Source organism: Astyanax mexicanus, unplaced genomic scaffold (assembly GCF_023375975.1).
Source record: "Astyanax mexicanus isolate ESR-SI-001 unplaced genomic scaffold, AstMex3_surface scaffold_32, whole genome shotgun sequence".
Taxonomy (NCBI): domain Eukaryota; kingdom Metazoa; phylum Chordata; class Actinopteri; order Characiformes; family Acestrorhamphidae; genus Astyanax; species Astyanax mexicanus.
The window spans coordinates 4,089,977-4,102,050 of NW_026040042.1; the positions used below are offsets into that span (position 1 = coordinate 4,089,977).

Genomic DNA, 12,074 nt, shown 5'->3' on the forward strand with positions numbered 1-12,074 from the left:
GGCAAGGTTCGAAGCACAGAATCACAAGACTGCAAGGAAGACCACACCTCCTCCAAACGACCAGGTACTGTGCCTGTCCTCAGCTGATGTGCGGAGAACTCTAGTCAGAGTCAACCCACGGAAAGCCCAGGACCAGACATATCTGGCATATCTGGCAGAGTGCTCAGAGGATGCGCAGTACAGCTCACAAATGTACTCACAGACATTTTTTAACATTTCTCTAAGTAATGCAGTCATGCCAACGTGTTTCAAGACCACCACTATCGTCCCTGTGCCAAAGAAATCTTGAGTGTCCTGCCTTAAAGACTACCGTATCATTGCACTTACCCCCATAATCATGAAGTGCTTTGAGAGGCTGGTCATTAGGCACATAAAAAAACAGCTCCCCTCCTCACTGGACCCACTGCAGTTTGCTTATCATCCAAACAGTTAAATAGACAATGCCATCTCAACTGCGCTCCACCTGGCTCTCACCCACCTGGACAACAAAGACTGCTATGTTCGAATGCTGTTCATCGACTTCAGTTTAGCATTCAACACCATCATCCCTCAGCATCTGATCGGAAAGCTGAGCTTGCTGGGCCTGAACTCCTCCCTCTGTAACTGGGTTTTAGACTTCTTGACTGAGAGACCAACAACACCTCCAGCACCACCATACTGAGCACCGGTGCCCCCCAGGGCTGTGTGCTCAGCCCACTGCTGTTCACTCTGCTGACTCATGACTGTACTGCAAAGTACAGCTCAAACCACTTCATCAAGTTTGCCGATGACACAACTGGAGTTGGCTTCATCAGCAAGAACGATGAGTCAGCATACAGAGCGGAGGTGCAGTGGCTGACAGACTGGTGTAGAACCAACAACCTATGTCTAAACGTGGATAAAACCAAAGAGATGGTTGTTGACTTCAGGAGAGTTCCAGGTGTTCACCACCCGCTGAACATCAACAGCTCTGCTGTGGAAATTGTGAAGAACACCAAGTTCCGCGGTGTTCACATTGCAGAGAACCTCACCTGGTCCCTCAACACCAGCTCCATAACAAAGAAAGCCCAGGAGCACCTCTACTTCCTGCAGAGGCTGAAGAAAGCACATCTCCCACCTCCCATCCTCACCATGTTCTACAGAGGGACTGTAGAAAGCATCCTGAGCACCTGCATTCACACACAGGCAGTCAGACTCCAACACACAGAGACAGAGCTGACCCCCTATCACTATGCACATTTTATTATACCGTATCGGTTAGGGGTGGGCAATATAATATTGTTCACGATAATACCGGTATTTTGTTTACTCAATAGGATTTCACCACATCGCGATATTGTGATGGAAAAACGCAGGTAAGTACACACGACTTGTGCTTGCAGCTCGCAAATTAAACATGACCAACAGCGGAGAGAGCAGTAGCGCTCACACTGAGGGTGATTTAGTTTAGTTCCTAGATTTAGTAGCAAAATGGGGAGGACTGGATGAGGAATTTATTTCGATCCGTTTTAAACCTTAGTTGACTGCCTAAAAATGAGAATACTCATTTAATTTTTACCAATAGTTACCGTGCGTAATCCTAGGACCAGCACTTTCCATAATCACAAAAAGAAAAATGCAAAGCATTTTAACAGTTTTATCCATACAAATAACTTAATTTACATAGAGGCTTCTCCACTTCAATTGTGTCCTCTTATTAAACCCCCCATAGACCCTTTTAGTGATTTTAATAGTTTTAAACTTAGAAAGGGTCTTGGAATTCTGCATCTAAATATCAGAAGCCTACTGCAAAAAGATAAAATGGACCAACTGAAAATTTTAGGTGCTCAGGCTGATCCCGATATTTTAATTCTGACAGAAACCTGGCTCAGGCATCATGTAAGTGACACTGATATAGCTTTAGAAAATTTCATGTTGTACAGAATAGACAGAAAATCAAGAGGAGGTGGAGTAGCTGTTTTTATAAAAACGAATATCGAAGTTGAAATATTAAAGGCCATTTCTAAGGAACAGTGTTTTGAGTTTTTAGCGCTAAAAGTATCACCAGGAAAAAATACTCCTTTGTCATCATAGGGGTTTACAGGCCTCCTTCTGCTCCACCCTCTGCAACAGATGAGTTAGCAGAGCTTTTATCACACTATTCATCTTCACAAATGCTGGTCCTAGGTGATTTTAATCTGAACTGGTTTTCTAATGCATCCGATCGTTTAAAAGAAGTTTGCGGCAATCTCATCCTCTCACAGCTCAAAGAACCAGTTCAAAGATACAAACGGGCTCTCGGATGATGGTTAGAAGAAATTTTAAAAAAATGAATGAACAAGCTTTTCTTTCTGACTTAGCAGTGAGTAAAATTCACTTAACTTTTGAAAGTACTGATGTGAATGTTGCACTAGAACATTTCACGAAATCATTCCTTTCAGTGGCAAATAAACATGCTCCATACAAAAAACTGTGAATAGGAGACAGATCTAGCCCCTGGTTTTCAGGAGAAATTTCCTCACTGCTACAGTCAAGAAATAAAGCCTGGTCAATTGCCAGACGCACAGGGGAATGTGAAAAATGGCTTACATTTAGACAATTGAGAAACAGATGCACCTCTGCAATTAGAAAAGCCAAATCAGATTATTTCCTCAACCAAATTACTAGCTCCTCTAAACCACAAGATTTCTGGAAAGCAGTAAACTTCCTCAAAAACAACTCCCAACAAATCCCAACTAAAATTCTAGTCATTAGTAATTTAATCTCTGACCAGCAAGAACTGTGCCAAGCTTTTAATGTACACTTTGCTGCAGCTGGTCAGATATTTAAAAACACTGACTCAAACCTGCCCGTGGATCAGCCCATCATCACTACTACTGCTTCCCAGAAATTCAATATCTTCACCCTCCAGACCTGCTCTCCATACATAGAGGCTAACGCCCTTTCCTCTATTAATCCTCGGAAAACAATAGGTGAGGACGATCTGGACCCCTACCTTCTGCATCTCGCAATTCCAGTTATTTTAGAACATATTACATACATTTTTAATCTTTCTATTTTATCTTGCAGAATTCCCAGTGTCTGGAAAGCAGCTCATGTTATTCCTCTGCATAAAGGAGGAAATGCGGCAGATTTAAATAATTACAGACCAATCTCAAAACTGTCTTGTTTATCTAAAATTTTAGAATCCCTAGTGAATAGCCAGCTCAAATCTTTTCTTTATGAAAACTCCATCCTGTATAACTATCAATCTGGATTTAGAGAAAGACATAGTACCATCTCTGCAACCACAAATGATCTATACATGGCCCTAGACAAGAAGAAGTACTGTGCTGCCATTTTTATTGATCTTAGCTTTTGATACTGTTGATCATGATCTACTATTAGGTTCTTTACATTAGATGGTTTTAGATAATGCAACCCTGTGGGCCCAGGATTACCTTTCTGGCAGGAAGCAATGTGTGTCTATTGGTAACCATAAATCAGACCTACAGCCCATAACAAAAGGAGTCCCACATGGCTTAATCCTGGGTGCAGTTTTATTTAATATTTTTATCCATGATCTTGCCGCCTCTACCTTAGACTGCAAATTACACCTTTATGCAGATGATTCAATCTTATACTGCTCAGCAGATTCTGCACATGCTGCAATAGAAAAATCTTCAATGTTCTTTTAACACCCTACAGACTGCTCTATATAAACTCAAGTTGGTTTTAAATGTGAATAAAACCAAATTCATGCTGTTTTCCAGATTTTCTAATAGAGTTTTAAATTCCAGAACTATTACTACTCTGAAAGGATCCACCATTGAAAAAGATAGCGAATATAAATATCTCGGCATCTGGCTTGATGAAAAACGTTCTTTTAAATCCCATATTAACAAACTGGCCATTAAGTGCAGACAAAAGCTTGGATTCCTTTATCGGAATAAATCCTGTTTACCCGTGCACTCTAGAAAAAGAATAGTGGAGGCAACCATACTAGCAGTGCTGGACTGTGGTGATGTAATTTATAAAAAAGCGTCCGCCAGTGCTCTCAAACCATTAGACTCTACCATTCTGCTCTGAAATTTATTACTGGTGACCCTTACACTACTCACCACTGCTCACTGTATGATAGAGCTGGTTGGTCCTCACTAGCTGCACCAAGAGAATCTCATTGGCTAATTTTTACCTATAAATCACTCTCTGGGCATCTGCCATCTTCTATCTCTTCACTGATCTTAATTAATAATAATGCATATCAGACTCGTTCCAGTAGCTGGATCACCTGTTCAGGTACCAAGAGTTTTTAGTGAACTGGGAAAATCTGCTTTTAGCTACAGAACACCAGCGAGCTGGAATTCACTACAGGAATCACTGAAACTCAGCTCGCTGGGATCACTGAATCATTTTAAACTTTTAGATTCTAATCGCCATCAGAAAGCCTGTGACGGTTTTAAATGACTTTTTTATTAGTTCATCTTTTTTTCTTATTTTATTATACTACATATATATTTGTTTATTTTAATTTATTTATTTTTGTTTATGTATTATTACTCTTATTTTTTTGTTTTGTTTTAATGTTTTATATTTTCATTCTTGTTCTTAGTTCTATTATTCATTTAATCACTTATCATTTTTAACATTTTTCTTTACTTTTACTATTATCTATTTACTTATTTTATATTTTATACATTTTTAACTTTTTACGTGCCAAAGTTTTTTCTCATGGTATTTTAGAATTTATATTTTTATATTTGTGTTTATATATTTATATATAAATATATATTAATATATATATATACTTATATTTTGATTTAATTAAATGTTGATTTAAAATGATTACTTCTTTTATTTTGTATTATTTTTTTACTATTTTATTTCTTTTTATTTCTAAATTATTATAAAATGTGTTCAATCCCTTTGATGTTATAAAGCCAACACACCAACAAGATGTTAATTTCATCTTTAGTGAAGTGAGTGATTTGGTTGAAGGACCAAATCATTTTTTTGTGTACACGTTTTAGAAGTTTTTTTTAATAATAGGTTTTTATCATTAATATGGATTTTTTGTTTATCTATATAGTCGTGTGTGTTTACAAATATTATATAAAGCCTAAATATGTAATTTTATTATTTAAATTTCAGAATATGTATAATGATATTGATTCCAACACTTTTCTGATTTTTTAAGGCATAATAGTGAATTATTTATATATACTTTGTCAGAACTGAATCAATGTTTGTGTTTTGATTGAGGTGTTTCAGAGGTGGAATCAACGAAGACAAAAACACAGACTAATCAATATTACAAAATATAAAACAGCACAGATTAAACACTGAATAATGAAAATACTCACTCAACCTTCCTGGATGCTTTCACCACTGGCAGCAGCCTCAGAAAACATTCTTCTGATCTCTGAAATTTACTCAGGTCAAACTCATCCAGCTGCTCTTCTGAATTCAGCATCACAAACGCCACAGCTGACCACTGATCAGGAGAGAGCTTAACTCCACTGAGATCACTGGAACGTCCTCTGTTCAGGTATTTCTGGACTTCCTGCACTAGAGAATGATCATTCAGTTCATTCAGACAGTGGAACAGACTGATAGTTTTCTCTGGAGAGGGATTCTCCCTGATCTTCTGCTTGATGTACTCCACTACTTCCTCTTTACTGTGAGAGATGTTCTCTGTCTGTATCAGAAGACCTCGTAAGAGAGTCTGATTGGACTCCAGTGAGAGACCCAGAAGGAATCGGAGGAAAAGGTCCAGGTGTCCGTTCTCACTCTGTAAGGCCTTGTCCACGGCTCTCTTCAGGAAATCAGACATTGTTCCTTTTTTGGAGAAACCAAATCCACTGTGTTTCTGTTGCAGCACATTTCTGTTGTTGGAGATGAAGGACAGAAACTCATATAAAGCAGCCAGAAACTCCTGAACACTCAGATGCACAAAGCTGAAAACCTTCCCCAGGTGAAGTCCAGACTCCTGTCTGAAGATCTGGGTGCACACTCCTGAGTACACGGACACTTCTCTGACATCAATGCTGCACTCTCTCAGATCTTCCTCATAGAAGATCAGGTTTCCTTTCTCCAGCTGTTGGAAAGCCAGTTTTCCCAGAGCCAGAATAATCTCTCTAGTCTGGTCAAGATCAACATCACTTTTTCTTTGGTACTTCTGGCTGCGGTGTTTGATCTGAAAGATAAGGAAGTGTGTGAACATTTGAGTCAGAGTCTTGGGGATCTCTCCTCCCTCTGCTTCACCCAACATCCTCTCTAGAACAGTGGCTGAGATCCAGCAGAAGACTGGGATGTGGCACATGATGTAGAGGCTTCTGGAGGACTTCATGTGTGTAATGATTCTTTCAGCAAGGCTCTGATCTCTGATCCTTTTCCTGAAGTATTCCTCTTTCTGAGGGTCACTGAACCCTCGTACCTCTGTTACCTGATCAATACAGTCAGGAGGGATCTGATTGGCTGCTGCTGGTCGAGTAGTTATCCATAGGAGAGCAGAGGGAAGCAGGTTCCCCTGGATGAGGTTTGTCAGCAGCACATCCACTGAGGCTGACTGTGTTACATCAGATACTCTCTCATTGTTCTGGAAATCTAGAGGAAGTCGACATTCATCCAGACCATCAAAGATGAACATCACTTTGTAACGATGATAATCTCTCTTTTTTAAATCCTTTCTATCTATAAACTGATGAAGAAGATCCACCAGACTGAGTTTTTCAGTTTTCATCAGATTCAATTCTCTAAAAGGAAGTGGAAATATGAAGAGAACATCCTGATTGGCTTTTCCTTCAGTCCAGTCCAGAATGAACTTCTGCACAGAGACTGTTTTTCCAATTCCAGCAACTCCTTTAGTCAGCACAGTTCTGATGGACTGGTCTTTAAAGAGGTCGTTACATTTGATGGGTGTCTCCTGTGTTGCTGGTCTCCTGGATGCTGCTTCAATCTGTCTGACCTCATGTTCATTATTGACCTCTCCACTCCCTCCCTCTGTGATGTACAGATCTGTGTAGATCTCATTCAGAAGGGTTGAGGTTCCAGGATCTGAGATTCCTTCATTAATTCTCTGATATTTTTCCCTCAGTTTGGATTTGAGCTTTGGTTGACACGCCGGGGCCAATTCTGATAACAGAGGAAAATGATAAGTAACATGTAATCAGCTGTGATCATGCATTAAATATGCTGTGTAAACTGACTCTGTGATACAGTAAATAATGAATTAAATATTAATGATTATAGTACAGTGTTTCTGTAGCAGTTAGTGTAGTAGTCTTGGAGTTAAAATCAATAAGTGTGATTTTAAGGACTACATCTGATGCTGTGATACATCATCCTATCATTACAAAATCAAATTCATTGTTTTTATTTATATTAAAATGCAGGACTTCTCTAAGGAAAGAGATTAACACAGAGGTTGGTATTCGTGGTCAGGACCCAGAACTCTTACTGCTCTGTAGTGTGCTGGCGAGGTCTTTCTCCTTCATGTTCCTCAGGATGTGCAGTGTGATCTTCAGCACTCCCGCTCTCTGATCATCCTCATCATCCTCCTCTCTCTCAGAGCATGCTGGGTAATCTGGACTCAGGAGCTTCTTGAATGTGTTCAGCTCGTTCTTTACTAGAGAGATAAACTTCTGCTGCAGCTCCTGATTAAGAACAGAGATTAGAGGATCACTAAAGCACTAAAGTACAGAGAGAGATGATCTGAATACAGAACAATCTGATCAACATCAGAGATACTGATCTGAGTCTGATCATCAGAAACTCGTTATGAATAAATGTTTCATTATTAGAAAATTATGAAAAGTTTGAAATGGCATTAATCTGAGAAATAAGGCGAGGCAGGTTTATTCGTATAGCACCTTTCACACACAGAGGCAATTTAAAGTACTTTACAGAAAGAGTTAAAACTCAAAGTTGAACAAGTTTAAAAGAAAGTTTTACTCAAATTAAGATACATTAACAGACAGGACTACTGGAATTGACATAGACTAAATTACAAAACAGAAAACAAAGAAACAGCAACCTGACAGCATGAAACACACAAGACCAGACAACCACAAGCTCAAACACAGGGGCCTAAATACACACAAAGGAAATGGGAAACACCTGGGATCACTGATGAGGGGGCGGAGCTACAAATTGAAACAGGTGGGAGCACTAAAGACATGGGCGGAGACAAGGGGAGAGCATGTGCTCTGAAAACAAACAAAGGAGGGAAAAACATGGAGGCTGATGAGGGACAGGGCAAGGACGTGACAATACAAAATATGACACCTAAAACAGAATTAACACAAATAAATATGGATTATAAGAAATTTATTTAAGACATTATACCGAACAATGTTAAAATAAAGTTGTAGGACATTATAATAATAAGCATAAACAAGTAATGAAAACTAAGAACAAAAAACAATACAATAACTGGAAGAAGTCAGGAAGATTTCAGTCATGTCTATGGTTTAGGACTTACGTTGAATATATGATTTAGTTTTTCCATGCTGAAGTGAATTTTCTTCTCTCTGTGGACAAATAGAAAATCCACACTGTTATCTACATTAATAAAAATAAACTGATCTAGAAGCAAAGAGTGCAAGAAGATTTAGAGAAAATTTTCTTTAGAGAAATTTAGAGAAAATCTGCATTAAAGTGATAGATTTCCAAATGTTTCTTAAAGGAAAAAAACCTAATATTGTAAAAAAAAAGATATCACATTATTAAAATATTAAAAAGTAATTACTATTGTATTAATGTATTGTAATAGAACTGATTCTGCCAAACCCTGGATGTACAGCAGGGAAAGTAATTATTTGATCCCCTGCTGATTTTGTAAGTAGGTTTATTTTAACAGAGAGAGACAGAATGTCAACAATAATCTGAAAAAAAAATAATAATAAAAGATATTTAATATGCATTTAAATAGGTTAAATAAGTAATTGATCTTCAAGCAAAACATGACTTATGTGACTAATACTAATATCAAGCAAAACATGACTAATAAGCTTCTTCTTAAGCCGCATGTTTATTGCCCTCCTTGTTTAACAGAGGGAATTAAATATTTGGGGTCATATCCAGTATAATTTTTTTTCATCTGACCACAACACTTCCTCCCAAGCCTTCTCCCAATCACGGATACTCTGTCTCTATCTATTAAAATAAACCTACCATTAAAATTATAGACTCAAAGCTGAAACATACAGGTAAGCTTTTTTTTTTTTTTTTACTTTTTAGCAAAATACATAATTCTACTAAATTTAAGGAATGTTCTTTCCAAGTGGATAGGATATTTTTAATTTGTGTTTTTAGCCGTTCCATTCATTCCCATTCATTTTGGTCTCGTGGGCTCCCCCTAGTGATTTTCCTTTTCTGATATTACGGGGAGAGAGGACGTGGGTAGGCTCTTCATAAATGGGCTCTGGTATAGTTTTTTCTAGGGATGGGCGGTTTGACACCAAAGCTTCGAAGCTTGTGTCACTTTTCCGACTCTGTGCTGATTCAACACAGTGTACCGGAGCTTGTATTGAAGTCACTACTATCAAGTGACTATGACGTTTGAAGCTTCAAACGTTTCAATTAACATTTTGTGAAAATAGAGAAAACTAGGTTAAGTTATGTTAATTAACACTAACTGTATATTCTGTATAACTGTATAACTGTATAGTGTGTTATTCTGATGAAATTATTGATGTTTTAAAGGAGAGGTGTCAGCTCTGTTCCCAGGAGTTGGCATTTAATAATAACCTCAATGCTGAGACATCTTTGTGCAAAGCACGAGAGCACCTCAGCACCGCATTCCTCCAGTGACATTCTTGGGACTTCATTTGTATTTTCATATTTAATAGCTGTTAAAATCTTCATTTATTTTAACATAAATTTAATGTAAAAATGTGCAACAGTTTTAATAAACATTTCTGAATCATTTGATAAACATGTCACCCTTATGATTTTTTTTGTGAAAAAACAAATTGCCTAATATACATCTGCATGAGACTCATACATTTAAATCTACATCAAAAGGTTTTACTTTGTCTTTTGTATTGAACATTATATATCCAAATCTATGTGTAAAGTTCAAAGCGTTCATGCTGTGTTCACGTTTCACCACACACACTCGTTCAAATGCCAGGGTCATACACTGGATAAAAACGTTTTCTCTCTGTGAGATCGTTTAGCGAATTTAGAACATTGTGCTGTGGAGAAATCAGTGCAGACGAACAGAAAGAAGAACAACCAGTGTGTGTGAGTGTTTGTGTATGTATGTGTGTGTGTGTGTGTGTGTGTGTGTGTGTGTTATATGCATAAAGGTCATTTACATTAAACTCTTTGAGGCTTTAAAGTTTCTCTCACTTTGGGTCAGAAGTCACAGCTTCACTGCTGAAATTAGGAGGATCCTCAATGGACATGTCACTAGACGCACAGCTGGGCTCTGGAGATGCTGCTCTCTGGGTTGCAGTTCTGTTAACATTAAACACAGTGAAACTCCAGCAGTTACACAGTAAACCCCTAAAACACAGCACAGCTTTAATAAAGATCAGGAACTGAAGAGCTTGACTCTCAGAACAGAACAGTAGTTTAGTGCAGTGATGTTATTTATTCACTGTTACTCTGTGTACAATAATCCTACCATAATTATACCTCCTCATAACCTTATCTTAGCTGCACTAGATGTATATATTTCTTTTCTTTAATACATTTTTAGTATTTATATATTTCCTGTAATATGTTGTATATATATATAGCTTTATTATCATTTGTTTATATTATAACGGCGGCCCGGAAGATAATGAGTCAGGCTGCATTTCAAGTAGAAAATCGGTCTTTATTGAACCGGCTTATCACTCACTTACTGCCCTTACAAGAGCAAGAAGGACGAAACCAACAACTTTCCTACCACAAAACCCTTGCCTAGTGGCCACCCCGGCCACAAAACTACTTCAGGGCAGATGCCCCTAACAGCATTACATTTACATGGCCCCTCCCCAAAAGAGTCCGCCAGGGGAGGGGTCTCTCTCACACACATACAGAAACACATAACAACCCCGGGCAACACCACATAGCCCCCCCCCCTCAGGGTCAGCCGTCCCTGAGACCCCAAAAGTCCCCCCCAGTCCAACAATAACAAAAACATATATATATATATATTTTAAACGGTTCAGTCCCGCACAAAGTCCCTGAGGTGTTGGGGTGTGCGCCGAGCACGCATAGAGGCTATGACCTGCACCTCCCCCTGATCCTTTCCCCCCAAAGTCCTTGGTGAACCCTTACAGTTCCCTTCGGACGGTAAGGGGCCAGCCGGTCCCGGTGTACCACTACAGTCCGTCGGCCCGTTTGGACACGATACACCACCTCAGACAGTCTGCCCAGGACACGGCATGGCCGCTCCCAGTCGGACTGGAGCTTGGGGCAGCGTCCTTTTTTACGCTGTGGGTTATAGACCGTTTCAGAGGAATATTCATGAGCGTAGGAAGTGACGTAGCTGTTCCTAGGACACTTCCGTTTAGCGGTAAACAGCGTTCAAAACAGTGGACGTAACTTTTTAATTTAACATGAATGCAAACTTTACCTAATCTAAGAGTCACAAACATTGAAAATCAGCTCAAATTGTTCTTTAAACAAGTAAACTATGGAGGACCAAAAATTACATAAGTATAAATAAATACACATATAAATGTATAAATATATAAATAAATAAATGAATAAATAAATTAATGTTGAAATTAATAAATAAAGAAATAAATGCACATATAAATGAATAAATAAATATATAAATAAATGTATAAATAAATAAATACACACACAAATAATTGTATAGGTAAATAAATGAATTAATAAATACATTTCTTATTTATATATTTATTTATTCATTTATATGTGCATTTATTTATGTCAACATTTATTTATTTATACTTATGTAATTTTTGGTCCTCCATAGTAAACACGCTGCTTTCGTTTTTCACACTGCTAACCTGCTGTGCAGTTACAGTGTCCACTCACAACTTCTCCCTCCTTAGCTATAAACCATGCAGAGTACATTTTGGATAGCGTTTGACTTGCTCCAACCTCACCATACACTATAGTGATGCCTTCTCTACTATAGGAACAAATATTCCCAACTTTTCCACTGAGAA

The 12,074-nt window shown here is 38.2% G+C and overlaps 1 protein-coding gene across 2 annotated transcripts in view; it reads right to left on the reverse strand.

The window, feature by feature from the left end:
* Positions 1–7,675, reverse strand: part of LOC125789906 (NLR family CARD domain-containing protein 3-like) — a 56,982-nt gene extending 49,307 nt beyond the window's left edge. Inside the window, exons 1-2 of one of the 2 annotated variants that reach the window (XM_049473002.1) lie at positions 7,397–7,675; positions 5,473–7,071 (exon numbers count right to left, since the gene is read on the reverse strand). In XM_049473002.1, coding sequence (XP_049328959.1) covers positions 5,473–7,071; positions 7,397–7,433 — 1,636 coding nt within the window. In that variant the 5' untranslated portion in view covers positions 7,434–7,675. Of the gene's footprint in view, positions 1–5,300; positions 7,072–7,396 lie in introns of both variants that reach the window. The other variant, XM_049473003.1, reaches the window with a different exon arrangement.
* Positions 7,676–12,074: the final 4,399 nt, after the last annotated feature.